Source organism: Nannobrachium achirus (genome assembly GCF_963921795.1).
Source record: "Nannobrachium achirus genome assembly, chromosome: 7".
In the NCBI taxonomy this organism is placed as follows: Eukaryota; Metazoa; Chordata; class Actinopteri; order Myctophiformes; family Myctophidae; genus Nannobrachium; species Nannobrachium achirus.
The window spans coordinates 18,112,002-18,132,118 of NC_137816.1; the positions used below are offsets into that span (position 1 = coordinate 18,112,002).

At 41.4% G+C, this 20,117-nt stretch overlaps 2 protein-coding genes across 2 annotated transcripts; one reads left to right on the forward strand and one right to left on the reverse strand.

Moving 5' to 3' along the window:
• Positions 1-5,180: 5,180 nt before the first annotated feature.
• Positions 5,181-13,813, reverse strand: rhoua (ras homolog family member Ua). Its single transcript, XM_080730577.1, has 5 exons — positions 13,375-13,813; positions 13,101-13,167; positions 9,913-9,971; positions 8,565-8,753; positions 5,181-8,150 (listed from the first exon to the last, which is right to left on the reverse strand). The coding sequence occupies exons 1-5, from the start codon at positions 13,582-13,584 to the stop codon at positions 7,866-7,868; spliced, it is 810 nt and encodes a 269-aa protein (XP_080586703.1). The 5' UTR covers positions 13,585-13,813; the 3' UTR covers positions 5,181-7,865.
• A 790-nt stretch (positions 13,814-14,603) lies between these two features.
• Positions 14,604-19,884, forward strand: pdcd2 (programmed cell death 2; the record flags this gene model as incomplete). The annotated part of the gene is made up of 8 exons (XM_080730087.1): positions 14,604-14,795; positions 15,943-16,051; positions 16,180-16,236; positions 16,433-16,615; positions 18,157-18,324; positions 18,837-18,937; positions 19,439-19,552; positions 19,720-19,884. The coding sequence occupies 8 exons, from the start codon at positions 14,604-14,606 to the stop codon at positions 19,882-19,884; spliced, it is 1,089 nt and encodes a 362-aa protein (XP_080586213.1).
• Between the last annotated feature and the right edge of the window lie 233 nt (positions 19,885-20,117).

Consider the following 20,117-nt stretch of genomic DNA (forward strand, 5'->3'; position numbering starts at 1 on the left):
TGTTGCATAAGTTGTTGTTTGTTACCCAGAGGTTCTCTACCACCATTCCAATCCCACCAACACACATCTGCTGTCCACTCTGCTTCTCTTCCGTATAGTTAATAATCACATCAGTCACCGTTGCCACCCTGTCTATCTCTTTCCTGTCTATAAGCTGTATCGTATATATTTGTTAACCAGTTTTCCTGTAACTTTCCTATCCAGGTAGAGTTTATGGTTCTGTCTAGCTCTCTTTGTTTTACTTACTGTGTCTTTCTGTCAGTGTCCCATGTATCTCTGAAAGGGATTCTCTTGTTTCTCCCAAACAGTGCACATCTGGTGCCAAGGGCTGTAGGTGTTTTGTTCTCGGTTCCTCACACTCATTCTCTCACTGTTTCCATCTCTCTCTCTCTCTCTCTCTCTCTCTCTCTCTCTCTCTCTCTCTCTCTCTCTGTCTTTCAATCTCACCATCAATACATTTCTTCTGTTCAGACATTGTGTTTACTCTTCTGTTCAGACATTGTGTTTACTCCGCCTGTTACTCAATCTCTTTCTCTCTACCTCCTCATCTTTCTGTGTTGCTCTCCATCACTTACTGTATATCTATCTGTCTTATACTCGTTACATCACTCTCTTACACATGCATACTGCAGCTGCAGTAGAAGCGCACACGCGCACGCACACACACACACACACACACACACACACACACACACACACACACACACACACACACACACACACACACACAGGCTACAATAAAAAAGCAGCAATCATTATTTACACTCCTATTACTGTAACATAGTACCAATTTCATGCCTGTAAACAAAAGTCATATGACAGCCCTACCAAATACATTTCATACAGTACATGATCATGAGCCATTATCATTGATACTTAAGTGTGTGTGTGTGTGTGTGTGTGTGTGTGTGTGTGTGTGTGTGTGTGTGTGAGTGTGTGTGTGTGTGTGTGTGTGTGTGTGTGTGTGTGTGTGTGTGTGTGTGTGAGAGAGAGAGAGAGAGAAAAAGAGAGAGAGAGAGAGAGAGAGAGAGAGAGAGAGAGAGAGAGAGAGAGAGATATTTTCACACCCCATGTTTCCCGTTGCTGCTCCTCTCATGTGTGTCAGCTGAGCACAGCATGGCTGCTGTTTGGTTAGTACAAAGCATGCTGCGCTGATGCTTGACTTAAAAAGAGAAACATGGTTAACCCATATCATCCTGGCAAGCAATAAGCCTATTCATTCATTGGATGAACGGACGAAATGAGGCAGACCGTGTTGCAACGCCTGCCCCTGTGTGTTGTTGACAAACTGAAAACATATTCATTGTATTCAGTTGTGTATGTATGTATGTACACACACACGTGAGCTGCTTTGTAGATCTACTGCCATTTTTGTCAAATGTCCACCTATATGACATGACAAGGACATAGAGTTCATGTGGCTTACACACACACACACACACACACACACACACACACACACACACACACACACACACACACACACACACACACACACACAAACACACCAGGAACACAATAATCTCTTCTGTGTTGCTCAGAATATAACAGTAGAAGCCCTGTGGACATGTCCTGTAGAACTCTTGATCATCTTAACAATCTCCTGACTCGTTGTCTGTGCCCTCAAGCTCATATTTTTGGGATCCTGTGATAAACTATAATCCATCATTGTCAAGTGACAATAAAAAGCAATATAGTGATTATTTCAATACATTTATTTGCAATACAATTTAATTGCGACCGTAAGGTCGCAGTTAGTATGAAAACGTCCATCTCGTGTCCGTCAGTCACGCTAATACACACAACATTTGTCGACTTCAGTTCCTCCCTCCTTCCCATTCCATCCATGAAGGCAGGTCACAAAAGGTTGTAAGTAACACATTTGAGATAACCACAGGCTTTAACACGTAGTTTAACCGAACGCTGCTCAGTCAGCTGCTTTTCAGTGTGACCTGACGGTCGCTTCTCTGCCTTAGGGCGCCTTACTTGTACAATACACCTTTTTTTGTAACCAAATGGGTCCATTTCGTTTTAGTTAGTTACAAATGCGTACCTGAGGATTTTGCTGTGCAATTACAGTCAATTAGTCTTGGACTTTTCCACTGGAGTAGCTTGGAAGTGCCTTCATGCAAAACCAACAAAACCCATTTTCTATTATTTGAAATAATTGTTCTTTATTTAAAAAAAAAAAGAAAGAAAAGTACAACAATAGTTCATGATTGACTGAACCCCAATCATAGTAAGTCTTGTTTTTTATGCTAACATGTAGTAGCATGAGACAGTAGTGACTCTCAGCATTAGGCCGATAGCTAGTTCACATAACGTCAAACCAAACTAAAAAAGGAAATTAAAATCACCTTAACAACATTAAAGTTCATTCATGAAATTAGGTAGGGAAGCCATCCAACTCCAACCCTCGTGTATTTTAAATTGAGTGATCACAGATTGCTTCATGTGACATCACACAGCTGATAATGAAATATGTCTTGGAATTCAGTGGCTGCCTGGCTGGCATTGTGTGCCATGGGATTCGAACTGGATTGTCAAGATCAAGTTCTTCTCATTTTGATTCACACAGCAACAAATGAGAAAGGGTAGAAGCCCACCAGATCATCTAACCATTCCTCATAACCATGCAAGTCTCAATGCTTTTGTCATCTATCTTTCCCATCTTTTATGATGATGACCATACCCAATGCTTGGCCCCCAGCGATTTGACTGGTGAAACCAGGGGTGTCACACCAAATTCTGGGCCCTGGGTACAAGGATTCACTGCGGGCCCCCCATAAATGTTCTTCATAGGTTGAGGGGGTTTAACCCATTTAGACTGGGAACGCATGATTACACATTATTGTGTGCTTTAACTATTGAAAAATAGCAGATATACCGGTACAAGCTCAAAGCGCGAGCAGGACCCCCAAAATGACATGTATTTGGCCACGGACCCCCATCTCAAAATATTTTGTTCCAGGGACCCCCCAGAAGTAAAATTTGAGTTACAAATGTTCGCCTAAAAATACATATATTCAAAGATTTGTACACATTTTCACAACTTTTCAAGAATAGCAGATCTACAAGCTCGCAGCACGGCACTCTGTGAGCTTGTATATCTGGTATTTTTCAATAGTTAAAGTATAAAATAATTAAGGCCCCTCCACCTTGGGCCCTAGTAACTCAGTCCCACTCCCCCCCCCCCCCCCTCTTGTGACACCCCTGCTGGTGAAACACAGCAGTATAGTGTCTTCCCTATCTGTCACATCCAGCCTTTGACAGGCGATATTATGCTGTCTGCATTTCTAGAGGACGTTCACTATATAATACCAACTGCCCTACTGACAGACTTCACAGAACCATTCACTTTCAGAGATCCATTTCACCCACATACAGTAGCATGAAGTCCATTCATCAGAACATGAAAGCAACATATGCTGCCGTTTGGTCACGGTCTGAATTCATGCATGCAAACATCTTCAAAGTCTCGCGTAGCCAGCCAGACCATCAGACATCCCCCCTAAAGATACATCTGGTGACGTCTAAATTCAATAAGCTCTACAGTAGTCAGTGGAGAAAAGCTGCACTAGTACCCACTGCTTTGAAAACCAATCCTGATTCCTAATACAGTCCCAATATGAAGGGCTGCACTAAAGTCTTTGCATTGATTTTTACAACAGATGTTTTTCCACCCATATTTATACATAATAACTTCTAAATTAATGTAATTTATTTGTCAACAGATGTATCAGTAGGCAGAGATCAAGCGATACTAGCAAACGTCTAATAGATACAGTATCTTACTTGATGGCACCTTAAAGAGAGGCCACATAGAAGTGCATGACTCACTGTTTAGTGAGTTTTAAGTCAACATTAGATTTACTACTGCAGTTTAAATGTAGCATTAAAATACATTTAAATCTGGGAACTGATATGGTGGAACAAACTGTCAGCCAACATACGGATCTGTAACCTTAGACTACTTAAAATCTTCAAATTCTATATAATCTATACATTTTAACACATACAAAGACAAGCAGTGTTGAGTGTATTATGCCTACGCCCCAGTCATAAACAAAGTATTTGCTATGTTTAAGACCAAACAACAGCCTCTAATTTGTTGGCAGATGTCACGTATTCAACAGAAAAAAAAGGTCATGTCAGTTCAGGTTGCTGAGTAATTATGTTCTTCTTCTTTCTTTCTTTTTTGGGCTAGACAAATACAATAAACATTACAAAACATTTTAGCTGCACAACTCTGACTCACATTTATAATTGGGGTTATGTTTGACAGATTTAGTTTTGGTCTGGCCCATATTTCTCACATTGAGTCTAGCAGTAGCAGTGGTTTACTTTATAACCTATTTGGTGCCATGGTACACTTGAAGTACCGTAAACAAATACATTTTAAAGCAAACAAATCATCTGTTGGTTGAAAATGTTGCATAACCCCAAATGGGCTAGCTAGCAAACAGATGTCTGACTCAGCTCAAAGTGAATTAGCTTAGAAGGAAAAACCTATTGATCATGGGTCTCAGAAGAGTAAATTGCTCTTAGATTTTGATTCACTAATCTCTTTTCTTGCCTATATGGAATCAAATGTTATGATTTGTTATTCTCTTTGAAACCTAGATAGTTAAACTGAAGTAAAAGGTACATCTGTACCCTGACAGCCACTGACCTTGCGTGATATACACTAAAATGCAATGCTGTTTTAGTTCCGCCAGCTAGACATTATTTAGGGTATTTGTCTGGCTCCAGCAAAAGGCACAGTAGGACTGGTCAATCAATATCTATCAACTATCATATCATGGAATATTTTTTTTTTAAATATATTGTCTGATTTATGAAATGCGTTCCAGCTGAAAAGCAGTTCTGGTTTGACTTTCTGTTTCCATAAACATCATTATACATCATGTATACATCATGTAATATAGCTATGTGATATTGTGATTATCAATACAAATACACAATTCTTGCAATAGCAATAGCAGAAGAAGGTTCTCTGATTATTGTTATGTACCTAATGAATCAGTTTTGGATATGCATGAGGTTATTTTAATCAAAGTATCTGATCAATTCTTCTACATTTATTAAGCAAATCATGGAACTAGAAAGATGCAGGAAACTGCAAGTGTGGTTGCTGTGACGCCAGTCAATTCAATTCAAAGGAGCTTTATTGGCATACATTTACATTGCCAATGCAAATGTCAAAATATATTTGTCACACTTGCAAATTCCGTCTTACAATTTGAATTTTCCCCATTCAAGTCAATGGGGAAAATTAATTCACTAATATATTGATGGCCATATATGGAGATCTCTGTGTCAGCCTTGTCCCTTTAATGCCCATATACGGTATGTATATGGAGATCCCTGATGTCATCAATATTAAGCCCATATCTTGGAATGCCCATATGGGACATACTGTGTCAGTCTCATGTGGTCTATGATGTCAGACATCTATGATGTCAGTCATCACCATATTTGGGATTTCTTTCTTTTTTTAATTAAAGCCAATGGAGAAATTCATGTATCTCTTAGCAAAATGCACCCCTTCGTGTCCCAATGAAGCAGGTCGATTTTAAATATGGTCCAAGTGCGTGCAACCAAAACAGTGGGAAAACGAAGTTAATCTAGAAAGATGGATGGATGGATGGATGGATGGAAGGAATAAAGTAGGCTACTATAGTCTGGTTGCCCTGCAGGGGCCCTGCAGGGGGCAACCACACTATTAAAGAATTTCACAAATTATAAACAATATCCAGATATTCTATTCATGAATTCATAACCATGATGGAATGATTTACAGATCTATTGATAAACATTAGACCATTTCCACAGAAATATTAGCCGCTGTAGAAGTCCAGATGTTTGCCTGCTTGTTGCTCTGCTGCAACATTGCTGCTTCACCCAGAGGAAGTCGTTTTTTTAGGTTTTAGAAGGATAAATGCAAGATAGGGATTTCTGCCTCAGCTATAACCCGGATTTAATGCCTACAGGAATGACTTTCACAGTGACAGATACTTTGGATGTAGTCAATAGCATCATTTGTGAAGGGATGTTGTTAAGAACAATACTGGTGGTTCAGTCAAATGGATGCTGTCACATTGTTGTCTGGATAGGAGCTAATACGGCTGACTATTGTTAAACAACTTTTGCTCTACCGAAAGCCATTTTGTACCATTTTGTATCTCAGCCACAGGCTTTCAATCATGCAAACCTTTCTAAAGTGAAGAAAGATGCTGAAGCCATGTCCTATCCATGATTAAAAACAGGGTTAAATGTAAAAGTTGGAGTTGGCCTGGGTTCATTTCGGCCATGTTATAGTAACTCCTCCGTTGCTTAGTGGTTCTATTAGAGCTAGATTAAACCCAGTTTGATTTGGTGACTTGTCGTATGTTTTCATATTACCTATGAAATGGGCATTTAAAAAGAAGTGTTATAAAGTACATGGAGACCAGGCTTGGTCTTAAAACTGTTCTAGTTCCGGCAGCAGTACACCCTACACATTATATGCAAATCTCTGTTGGTACAAAGCTAAAATTAGAACCAGGTTAAAAACTAGTTTAGATACAACAGTCCATAGATGTATTTTTAGATCCCAGCAGTTTAGATCCCACACAGACAGTCAAGTTCCCTACAGGTCTCATTGGCACTTGGCAATAGGTTACTCCATCCCATGCCTACCAGGAGAACAGTCTAAACAAAATATTCTAAGGCACAACATGTCTGGGCCAGGTCATGCCAGACCACAAAGCCTTTTGTGCAGATCCAGACCAGATACTGTCTTAGAACCATTCTTAGACAAAGACATAACAGCATCTCTTCCACCGTTGCCCTAGAATGCAGATATTGCATACATTTCATGTATTCCACATACAGTACACAGCCATAGAACACTCCATGCATTTTCATATAGGCTCCATGTCAGCTGCATTCTAATTTGTAGCGCATCGTGTGTACTCACTCAATAATACATTTCTGCAACTTGGAGTCAGCTCTGGTCATCTGGTATCACATCAATTTGCAAGTTCTGGCAGAAAACGTGTATTCATAAAAACATCTCCACATTTTCACAAGGTTCACATGGACAACATTCATGTGATAATTGTGTAATTACTGGGTGACTAGAGTACACAGGGAGTGCTACAAATTAGAATGCAGCCAAGATGAATCTAGGCCACACAGCAGTACCTCTTCCACCATGACTTGGATAGATTCTTCATCTTATCAGGTGTCTTCCTCTGCTGTCTCTGTTGTTTCTGTTTCCCTCCTGGGGCCTTGTGTGAGGTAAAGTTCTGTAGGCTCGCCAATATGGCAGCATCAAATACTTCTTTCAGGTTCTTCTGGGTCAGAGAGGAGCATGAATCCCTCCACAAAAATAGAGTGTTTTTAGTGTTTGGAATACATGTATAGAATTAGAATATCAGCCACTCTAGGGCTACTATTCCCACCATGCATTTAACACGTTCTACAAGAACCAGGCTATACCTACCCACGTTTAGAGGTTCCATTCTGGATCACACAGCAGTACTTCTCCCAGTACTGGATTTATTATGTATTAAAAAGAACCACATTTGTGTTAAGAAGCCATAAGAATCACACATCCGTTCTATGCAATATGGCGTAAAGGAGGTATAGTTCAGTATCCAGATTCTACCACACTGAAGCAGACTATGCTCAGTAGCAGAGAATATCCAGGGAGATCAATTCAGAAAGAGGCACAAATCTCAGCTCAGATCCAGGACCATCCTGAGTCTGAGATTGTAGATTGAGCAGTAGTTGAATGACTGCTCAAGCTTCTGCTGGAACCAAACAAGTCTTAATCCCAAGTATACCAACCAAGTGCCAACATCTATCACAGGTCCATTCTAGGCCACACAGCAGTACCTCTTCCACCATGACTTGGATAGATTCTTCATCTTATCAGGCGTCTTCCTCTGCTGTCTCTGTTGTTTCTGTTTCCCTCCTGGGGCCTTGTGTGAGGTGTAGTTCTGTATGCTCGCCAGTATGGCAGCATCAAATACTTCTTTCAGGTTCTTCTGGGTCAGAGAGGAGCATTCCATGTAAGCCACTGCTCCGATCTCCACTGCACAGTCCTTGGCATCCCCCAGGTCCACAGGCTGTTCTCGGTACTTAGCCAGCTCAATAAGAACCTAAACAAAGTAGACAATATCACTAAAGGTAATTTCAGGTAAGCATTGTGCTTTACTGGTAGCAGTAACATGAAAGGCAGAGGAGATTCTTCTGTACATGCTTCTGTACCCCCAGTCTAAATTAATCATTTTGTGATAGAGACCAAGCTGTCAATAAAAAGTCATTCTAAAGCCTTTGGATATGTGAGGTTTCTTTAAGATAATGGGGCATTTGTTGTATACAATAGATCAACTGCAGTGCAACAACATTGTGGGCAGAATGCACTAGTGCACCTTGACGTCCTCTCTGATATTGTTGCACTGTTTCTGCTTGTTAATAACACAATTTAGTTTTCCATATTATTTAACAACAATCTAACATGATAGCTCATCAGCCTTCTCAATAATGTTTTGGAACAGAAAATGCAAAGACACCTTAACATCTTCTCTGAGGTCACACTGAGTGCCCACCAGGACCAGTGGGGCGAGGGGGGCATGTCGGCGGATCTCTGGAACCCACTTTTCAGGAACATTCTGGAAGGAGGCAGGGCTAACCACGCTGAAGCACAGCAGGAAGACATCGGTGTTGGTGTAGCAAAGAGGCCGCAGCTTATCAAACTCATCCTGTTGATGGGATGGGAGAGAGGGCATGAGCGAGAGGGTTAAACACGAGGAACTTGTATAACATTACATTTGAAGGAAAATTCCCATTGGTAACTAGGAATCAAATAGCTAAGAGGTAGAGAGGGGTAAAGGAAAATGTAAAGTGTGAGGATTGTGCTTTTCCCTCTCCATATTGTGCTTGTATGTTTGTGATATGATTGCTTTTGTTATGTATGCGTTATATTTTTGGAATGTTCTCTTATGTGTACAGTATCGGCCTGATAAAAGGCGTTCCCGTGTTCTTCCCTCACTCACCCTTCCTCTGTGCTATTTTTTCCACTCTTTCTCTCATTTAATCTCTTTGCACATTTCCTCTCCCTGACATCCGCCCATCTTTTCCATCAGTCAGCATGTGCAAGCCACTTCCTGAGGAGACTATCTTCAAGTTCATTCAGAACTGTAAAGCCTGATTTATACTTAGTTAAGCGCCCTGGTGTTGTACACCAAAAATAGCAAATATTAATTAAGACTATTGTCATAGGTGGTGCAGTCAGTAGCACTGTCACCTCACAGCTAGAAGGCCCCGGGTTTGATTCCCGCTGGGGACTCTGTGGGCGTGTTCTCTCCTCTGTGTGATCAGTGCCCATACCCTAGGTGGGGTTGGCAAAAGGGCCTTTCTGTGTGGAGTTTGCATGTTCTCCCCATGTCTCCTAGGGTAGATACCCTCACAAAATGCAGTAATCCTGGTCTCTATACTGCCTCCCCCAAGTCCAGCAGGGGAATCTCTCCCCTGTCAGGTGAAATTAAAGAAGCGGCTTGGACTACTCATGCAGCGAAGGAAGCATGAGGTCAGTCTCCCCAGGTTGGCAGAGGGAGTGTAGTGCCCAGGATTACATTAGATAATTGGCACTGGGTGAAAAATGGGTTGCAAAATCGTGGGATTTCTATGACAAGACTATTGTAACAGAAAGAAAACATATTCCACAATCAGACTCCACATAAAGAAAGAACAAATCAGTTTAACAAATAAATAATGTGAAGGCTAACTGTGAGTGTGTGTGTGTGTGTGTGTGTGTGTGTGTGTGTGTGTGTGTGTGTGTGTGTGTGTGTGTGTGTGTGTGTGTGTGTGTGTGTGTGTGTGTGCGTGTGTGCGTGCGTGCATGTGCGTAAAGTTACTTACCTGTCCAGCTGTGTCACAAAGCTGAAGTTTGACCGGTTGCCCGTCCACTGACACCACCGCTGGAGGCAGGGAGGGAGAGGGGGGGAATTAATTTACCATGTACCTGCACCCAATCCTGGATGTAGTCTACCATTTTCGTATAATACGACAAAACGTTAGTAAGACACAGATGAAAATAGTTTCTACTGCAAATATAAAGCAATTATGGTTTTAATCAACATATTAAACAGGGAATTAAGTGATATTTTTTTTATTATCATTGATGTAGATAAGAGTGTTTGTTCAGTCACAGCTCTCCAGCTCTTTAATAAACAGAAAAATACATTTTCAGGTAGGCGACAACATTTCAGCCAATTGGGGAGAGTAACCTAGCCTCGTAAAAAAGCCTCCTCCTGCATTCTGATTCAAATCCAGGAGAGTCTGGTTTACGAGGCTAGAGTAAAGCCCCTTGCACACAGGCGCGTTTAACCGCACGGATAAAACGGACAATATAATTTTTTGAAAAGAAAACAATGATTCTCTATGACCTTATGCACACCGGCTCCGAATTAGCCGTGCGACGAGTGGCTGCCGCCGTGCGTTTTTTTCTCGATCGAAACCAGTTCGATTCGTGCGTCTTGTCGCATGCGGTAAAAAACACATCACTCCTTTTATGACTACTTTTTGGATCCGCAGCGCCGATTCCGCACAGCCTTGCACACCAAATCCAATGCGTTTTATTCATGCCACAAACGAAAAAAACGCAACTGTCCTGTGTGCAAAGGGCTTAACCGTTATCAGCTTAATGTTTTTGTGTTCCAGTTCCAATTTATTCCGCTCATTTATTTATGTCAAAGTGTCATCACTTCCATTTTCAGTTGTTTAATCTGTATTCTGACTGGATTCTTCTCTGATTGGATAAAACTGGTATCCTGACCTGAAAATGCATTTTCTGTTTAAAGAGCTGGAGAGACATGGGCATGTTACTGAACAAACACGCTATACTATAGCAATGACTACTCTCAATCAGAATATGGCTATTAACACTTAACCTAATCTTATAAAATCACTTACCCTACCTTAACTACTAGTAGCCTTGCCACTAGCCTACTATGTTAATGACTTTGGCGTGTGTGTCCAGTAGGCTACTGTCTTCTGTGGTGTAAAGTAACTAAAAACATTTACTTGAGTAATGTACTTAAAGGGGAAGACCACCCATTTTCAATATTGAACTATGTCATTAATATACCTTAGAGGAGTTGTGTGGAAATAAAAAAAAGAAGTTCCCCCTCTTCTGTGTTGCCTAGAACTGGAGGATTGAATTTGGGGTTTGTATTGTAAATTACAACTTGATGACATCACACATTGTAATTTACAATACAAACCCCAAAATCAATCCTCCAGTTCTAGGCAATACAGAAGAGGGGAACTTTTTTTTAATTTCCACCCAACTCCTCTAAGGTATATTAATGACATAGTTCAATATTGAAAATGGGTGGTCTTCCCCTTTAAGTACAATTTTGAGGTATTTGTACTTTACTTGAGTATTTCCAATTTCCAATACTTTTACTTCTTCTCCACTACATCTCGGATCTAAATATTGTACTTTTACTCCACTGTAATTATAAACTTGTAGATCCAGGGCTTGAAATTAACTTTTTGAGGCACTTGTCAAGTAAATTTCCCATTCACTTCGTCCGGGCACAAAAGTCACTTGTCCGGATAAGAATGTGAACTGAACTGGGTATACAGTACTTGCGCCAGCAGAGCGCACGAGTATTGCGTTCAGCTACGTATGTAGGTAGGTACCGTAGGTAGCTGTGTGTGTTTAAGCCCCTAGCCCAATCAGGGACCAGCATTTCTGGCAATGTCATCATTAACAGCCAATGAGGGACCAGCATTCCTGCTGACGCCAGTGGTGAGCGGTGAGCGCACCTCATGGCGTGCTCTGCTGGCCCACAAGTAGGCCAAGTAGGCGCAAGTTGGCACCTCGACATAGTGCAGTTCTAGTTACAATATCATATGAGATGGAATGTGCAATCATTGGGCCATTAGTTTGATCGCCCATTTAAGGAAAGAGAGACAACTAGAAGCAGTGCTCTTAAAGGTCTTATGACATCAAATGTACACACCTTTTTCATGTTTCCTCACCTCAGTTACACACAAAAAACAAAAAAACCTGACCTTTCAACATTCAGCGTTTTTTCTGTAATCTGTAGTTTTTTTAATACCGGTAATTAGGCTCAGAAAGGTGTATGTCTCGGAATGCGTATGTCTCTGGACGTACGCATCATCATCCAGGGGAGGGTGTGGTTGTAGGGGAGGATGTATCACCTTTGCTGAGGCAAATGAACTCACTTTTAGCATAGTAATTCAAAAACTACAGATTACAGAAAAAACACTGAATGTTGAAAGTTCAGTTTTTTTTTGGTGTAATTGAGGTCAGGAAACATGAAAAAAAAAATCAAATGAAAAAATAATGAAATTTGTCTCTGCCAGGTCAGGTATGTTATTGTGACCTCCTGGTGGCGCTATAATAGGCCAATGTGAAAAGGGTGCCATGTCTTCTTTGGCCTTTCACGTCGATCAGACGCTGCATGCATGATTTGAGGCATTTTGTTCCAAAAGATTGTTTTGAAAAAGTCAGACTCCAGCCACCAGAGGCTGGTTTGAAAAAATTAAGTGGCATTTCTTCCTCGGCCTAGTGGAAATGTGCGTGCACAATTTCACCAAAAATGCACGCTGTGTTCATGTTTCGAGGCATTTTGTTCAAAACGGACCAATCCTGCAAACGTTGGAAGCCAAAGTCACTTGAGAAAAAGGGAAACCAAGAGCCACTTGTCCAACGGACAAGTAACTTTTTAATGAACTTGTCCGGAAGGATTTAGACCTATTACTTGTCCCGGACAACAGGACAAGCCTTAATGTCAAGCCCTGAGATCTGCTATTTTCAAAATATAGTTGTACACATTTGAAAACTTTTGAAATGGGACTTTCTGCATAAAGAGTAGGCTATATAGGCCTACTTTTACTTTTGGTATTTAAGTAGTCTACATTTTGATATCAATACTTTTGTACTTTTACTCAAGTCATTTTTTTTTTATTCCGGACATTTACCGTGGTTGTAACAGATTATTTCTACGTTGCAGATACTTTTACAACATTTCAGTACTTTTTCCACCACAGACTGTCTTTACTCTTGACTTTACCTGAGAAGTTGTCAAAGGCTGTGGGGACATATTCCGTGGGGTAACCATTGGTGGTGTAGCTGACGACCTGATTGATTGATTGAAGACTTTATTAGAAGTTTGCATAGGAAAAGGTACAGTTTCATGACGGTACAAGGTCTAAAAGGAGATCCGAGAAAAGACTAAGCTTATTCCATAGGAAACCATTGAAGTATCTCATATAACATTGAAAGACAGACGGATAGAACACAGTAGTCTACTATGCATTAGATATAGTCAGGGAAAAGAAACAGACCAGGCTGGTTTTCCCCACAGCTCCGTCCCCGACCAGCACACACTTCACCCGCCTCTCCCCTCCGCCAGCTCCCCCTGACACTGCTCCAGACCGCCGGCTCCTGCCGGAGGAACACTTATCCCGACTTCGGAGCCTCCTCGGCGGGACAGGGGGCCGCGGGGACGCGGCGGCTGATTTGTATTCTCCGCCGCCCCGCGCAGGCATCGGCATGGGAGCAGGTTGGAGGTCCGACAGGCGATTTAGGTCTGTTCAACTCCCATTCTCCGATATCAGTGGACTGGCGATCGGCTTCTGACGTGAATAAAGTGATGTCCGTACTTTTCCCGTTTTTGTTTCCACGACCAAAACCATAACAAAGTTTGATCGACCCACTGTACAGCGAAAAATAAAGGCGATGCCAATTTTATACCTTGTTCCGTCTGTGTGAGTGAGCTAAATGAAAGCGTAGTCTGCCCGACTGCCTTCGCTCTGTGGTCCGTCTGTGAAAGTTTCTTTTCAGAGAGTTGCAGACAGTCGCACAACTGAGAGACCCCCCCCCCCCGGCCAGCGGCCACACACACACACACACACACACACACACACACACACACACACACACACACACACACACACACACACACACACACACACACACCGTCATACAGTGACATCATAAATTGTTGATTGATTGCATTGATTGATTGATTGATTGATTGAATTATTAGAAGTTCGCATGGGAAAAGTACAGGCGCAGTAGGTTACATTTTAGAGTAAGACTCTTGAAGATGTATTTAACCTAAAATGACATTTTAACCTGCTAGGCCTACCCACCTTTCACTCATAGTCTTTGAGTCTGCAAACAATTTCAAATACACTGATGCTCCGAAAAACAAACGCGTACTGGTGACATTATTGTTTTCTGTATGGCTTTTCTGAACTTTTATCAAGTTAGACAATATACATTACATTACATTAGTTACCAACCAACACTTCAATCTTGTTGAAAATAATCAGGACAGAAGTGTAGCGCAATGTCTCCATCTAGTGGACTAATAGGGAATAGGCCAACAACCACACGAACTGCGGAACGTTACACAACCCGCTCAATGTTCCCCCCGGACTTATTTCTGAACAGCACCAACGACACATGTTTGTTGAGTGGTGTTTATGGTACAAAATAACACACGTTCGATTGTTTATTGACAGCCTGGTGACAGCTGATCGTTCACATTTCTTTACAAACAGTCAGCATGGCAACAACTGAAACAAAAAAAGAAGTTGCCCTGGGTTTTTTGGAAGACGCGGAGCCGTGGCAGCTTCGTAGCGAGCAGTTCCCCAGTAAAGTAGGAGGTAAACCGGCGTGGCTCAGCCTGAGGGACCTGCCATCCCCGGCCTGTTTGGAGTGTGACAAATGCCACCTGCCACTGGCTTTCCTCCTGCAGGTAAGTGCCGTGGAGTGGTGGACCTAGCCCTAGAATGGCTGTGATATTACATGATGATACATTCATGGTATTCCTTAAACAGACTACAGCTGATAGGCAAGACTAAGAGTGCCAAGTTGTGCCAACATTGGCACAGGGAAGGGTGATAACTGGCACACTGGCATAAGTGTGAGAGAGAGGGTTTTCTTTTAACATTAGCCTACATTAATGCACCCCAAATACAAAAAAGGTATAGGGTTCCGAAAGGGGCTATCAAATTCCTATCTCCTACTGGGGAGGGAGTCTGAGAGATACAGCATGCAGGTTATTGAGACTAATAATTACATCCTGATGCGAAATAAAATATTTAGAAAATATATATGTAAAAAAGAACAATGGTTTGAAATTGCCCTGAAAAACCACTTACAGGCAGCAGCCGTTCGCAACTGGTAAAAACCTAGCCCAATATATACTTACTGTTTGTTTAGACTTACTGTTTTCTTTTTTTCCCTTTTCTTTACATATCTACTGCATAGTACTGTGTTCTATTTGTCTGTCATTCAATGTTATATGAGATACTTTAATGGTTTCCTGTTGAAATAAGCTTAGTATTTTCATGGATCTCCTTTTAGTAGACCTTGTACCAGTGAACTGTACCGTCATGAAACTGTACATTTTCCTATGCAAAACTTCTAATAAAGCCTTCAAAGACTCGTGACAGACGAATGTCATGTTAACCATGGCTAAGTTAGGTACTGTATAATATGCAGGGACAAAATAATAGTGCTACAGTAATAGCCTTACATTAAGTCGCTCCTGCAGCGACTTCCGCATTGTGACGGGGCATCCCCATAGAGTTATAATAAGGGCATCCCCCGTCACAATGCGGAAGTCGCTGCAGGAGCCGCTTAATGTAAGGCTACTACACATAGAGCTATAATAATAAGCTACTACAGTAACATAACACTCCAGTCACTACTACTGTATAGAAACTGACTACTGATTAGTAAGTAGTTAGATCAGATAGGTCAATCTAATCAAATCAATATTAGACAGACCACACCTCCTGGAGAACTAATAATTAGCAATCCTTTTATAAGAATGAATTGCTGATAAACACAAGCAACACAAAATGTTCTGTCACTGTTTGTTCTATCCTCTGCTTCAGGTGTATGCGCCCATCACCAATCAGGACAGAAGTTTCCACAGAACTCATTTCTTGTTCTGCTGCAAAAGCCCCGAATGCTACACACACAATGACAGCAGCTGCATGAAAGGTATTCGATAAGATCACCAATGATCGTCCGTTTGAGGCATTCTTCATAGCTCAGTGGTACTACTGCTAATCAAAAAAAAGTTATAACTATATCTTCTACATGTGATGTTGATTAAGTCCTTTGTTCAGTGTTTAGGAGCCAGCTACACAGGAGGAATGAATTCTACCCCTACGAACCCCCATCAGGTCTGTAGATTTATATAACTGACCATAATAATCATAATTATTATTACTGATGGATACTTAATAAACATACACCCCACTTCTACCCCTTTTCACAACTTGGATTCGACACTAGGGTCATACAATATCCTGTAGAGAATCGCTTTGAATGACATACGGAAGATGAAAACCAACATTTTATTCATTTTTTGTGTACCAGAGGATGAGACACCCAGTGATCCTGACGCCAGTGTGCTGCCTGTCTCCGGGCTAAAGCTGTGTTGGGTGTGTGGTTGTCCTGGGAGCAAAGCATGCTCTCGCTGTCACACTGTCACCTACTGTAGCAAGCACCACCAGACCCTGCACTGGAAACATACACACAAAAAGGAATGCTGCAACCAAGGTTTGTGTGGTTTCATCAAGTGTGTGTGTGTGTGTGTATGTGTATGTGTGTGTGTGTGTGTAGGGTTGTCACGATCATTAATTATTTTTACTTGATGATTAATTGTCATTCAAATAATTGTGATTAATGTTTGCCTTTTAGGCTTTGTGAACAGAAATTGCACATAGCACATATGACAAATAACCTTAATATAAAAGGAATGACTGACAATGACTGCTAATAATCAATCTAAATAATATACTATTGCCAAAATAGGCTATATTTAATAATTAAAAACTTAGAAAATGTGTCAATACATAAAACATCTACTGATGCAAACTTGGACACATCATCGGTGTTGTTATCTGGAGTCACTGGGTGTTTCGGGTCTCGCACCACACACCCTCCAGGTGACTTGACAGAGGCTGATCAGCCTGTGTCCAAGTGACCAGAAGTGGGCCATCCTTCTGTCGTTGTTGCTGTTGAACAGCAAATATCCTGGCCTTGGTGGGCTCGATGCAGATTTTTTAAACCCTCCTTGCAAGTTTTACCACAGTCTGTAGCTTTTGGGTTGCCAACCCTCTCCACCCCAGATCATAACATGTCAAAATAATAGTGGAAATAGCTGTAAATGTAAATTGGATTTACATATCAGGGTTTCCCTGATATGTCAGTAATTTGTTCTTTGTCGCTGCCATCAGATGGTGCATGACTGCATGAATAGAGTAAGATGTCATAAACCCCCAGTTAAATTGATCAGATTCCAGACACTTTTGGCCCTTTTTGGGGTCGGGGGCGCTGCTTCTTCTGCGTTTGGCTACTGGTCTTTATGAGACATTCACTTTTAAATTACCCTCATAAAGCAAAACACAAATTGCTCATTGTGGTCTGGCAAGGCTCAATAGGCATTTTCTTGGTTGTTTGTGGGTGCCATCAGCAGGCATAGCCATAGACCAAAATGACTTTGCAGGGCGAGGCGATTGGGTTAGCCTTTTACAATCAGAGCTGCAAGCGGCTGTAGAACCACCAGAGCCAGTTAGTAAATCAAATTTGCCAAACGTGGAGAAAAGTGAAAAGCTCTTCTGTCCTCCATCTGTCGGGCTCAGCTGATTTTCCACATTAATATCTTATGTTCAACACACAACGTTTTTTTTTTTTTTTTTTTTTTTTTTTATCTTTAACCACTTTAAACCTTATTTAGTTGACCAGGGTCCACCACACAACTCTATACTTGTTCAGCTCCTTTTTTCCTTTACCCTAAATCTCTTCACTGTAAACGGCCCACAACATACTGCGAGCAACGCATTTTTTGTTGGTACTTGGTAGACCTGCTATTTTTGCCAAATATTCTCCCCAGAATAGGGATGCTAGAGTTTATGTGGTTAATTTACTGTTACTTAGATACTGAGATTCAATAACTGGTCGGTCAAAAAGTGTATAGACTTCCAACCAGGAGGTGACCCCAACCTGTCACAAAGCAGAGTTGTCCAACCTCCGTCACTGTCAGCCAGAGAGGTACAGTAGACTCATGTTTCTGTTGTACCCTCTATGTATCTATGTAGGCACCCCTAGTGTCACAGCCTCTTCGTTCCTCTTCCCTGAGTCTGAGCTGGTCACTGAGCCAGAGGAAGAGGAGTCGGAGACCCAGGATGAGGACGAGATGAAAGAGAATGAAAGAGAGGAGGAGGAGTGTATACAGAGGAGTGTGGATTGTTCTTCCTTAGCAGACGGTAAGTTTCCGTCTCTCCAACCTTAGCATTCTTCTTCTTCTTTCGTGTATCATCGTCCTTGATGATTGGCAAAATGCTCAAAGGTTCTACACTTGCACCACTTGCTCTTTTAGCGACCAATTTGAACAAAATAAATTAAAAATAACATAGGTCCTGACCCTACCTAGCCTAGTAAACTGACTCCTCCCATCTTCAGAATGAAGGCAGGAAGAGACTGGTTTACGAGGCTAGACCCTACCCCCCTGAGTCATCTGCCAAGTTATATTGTACAGTATATCTGCTATTTTCACAGTTGGGTTTTTGCATTTCAACATTGTGAGGTGAAGTATAGAATAATGCCTAAGTGGTTAATAGATTAAATGACAAATATTTAAAACATTTAGCTTTTTGATTATTCAACAAATCAAAAAAGTTATCAATAGATGCAGCCATATTGCTAATGCATCAGTTGATCATTTCTAACTTTCCAACAGTGATTATTATGTGCTATTTTCTACCTTATTCACTTGCAGCCCTTGCAGAGACAGACCTGGAGGAGATGGCCATGCATGAGACAGAAGATAATAAAATGGTCCAGAGGTTTAAAAAAAGGATTGCTTCAGAGCCACATCAAGTAAGAAACAACATCTATGAATTGGAACAGAACACAATATAACAGGAGTATACTGAGTCTGATTTCTTTAACAATATTTTGACCAATATTTGTGGAGATACCTATTGGTGCTTTGGTAAAATATTTTCTATACTGTAAGTGTTTATGTGTTACAGGGTTACTATAAGTATCTCTCAACTGGTGACTCTCCCTGCTCTTGCTTTGCTGTCTGTTCACTGTCCCATCCAATTAACATCAACATTATCTGAAGATCATAACCATGTTATATTATGCCTATTAATTCTTAGTCGTGTAGCTCACAGTTTGTCGCACTGTGATTGTGAGTTTTTAGATCAGCTATTTTTGGTGCAAGACACAATGCTCGATTAAGTACAAATAAGGCTTCAGAGCTGTATATAGCAAGGCAGTGTAGAAAAAACAAATGTCCAAAGACAGGAAGAATAAACCACTCGTCACATATTGTGTGATTATCTGAGAGTTAACAGAGTTGTTATTTTTAAGGTGCTGCGTTACAGCCGAGGGGGATCTCCCCTGTGGGTCTCCTTTCAGCACATCCCGACCAATCAGGATATCCCACCATGCACCTGTGGTGCCAAGAGAAACTTTGAGTTCCAGGTAACTGCATTGTTCCTTACTGCTCATCTCTGTAGTTTGACTGGTGTTGTGATGTGACATCAAGTGTGTTCAGTTATTAACGTCATATGTGTTGGAAAGCTGTGTCTGTTTGCATATCTCCAGGTAAACACTAGCTGTTAAACAGTCTTGTGTGTTTCTCTCTCCAGGTTATGCCCCAGTTGTTAAACAGTCTATCTGTAGACTCGACAGGTGCCAGTATTGATTGGGGGACGCTGGCTGTCTACACCTGCTCTGTAAGCTGTAATAATGACAACCATTACTGCCCAGAGTTCATTTGGAAGCAGGACTTCAGCTCAGAGCAGCACTTATAAATGCAATGCCACATACCATCCCTCATCATTACCCTAGTCCTAAGAACTAGTCCCCCCCCCCTCCTCCCTCAAAAGGTGAAGCAACACCGACAAGAAGCACTAGTCTAATAGTGGGGACAACTACTGTAAGTATTCTTCTGAAAGGAGCATTACCCTAATTCAGCAGAGTATTCACAAGTCAAGCTGTTCAGGGATCTGAAAACCAGCTGCCATTTACTTTGCTCACGATCTTA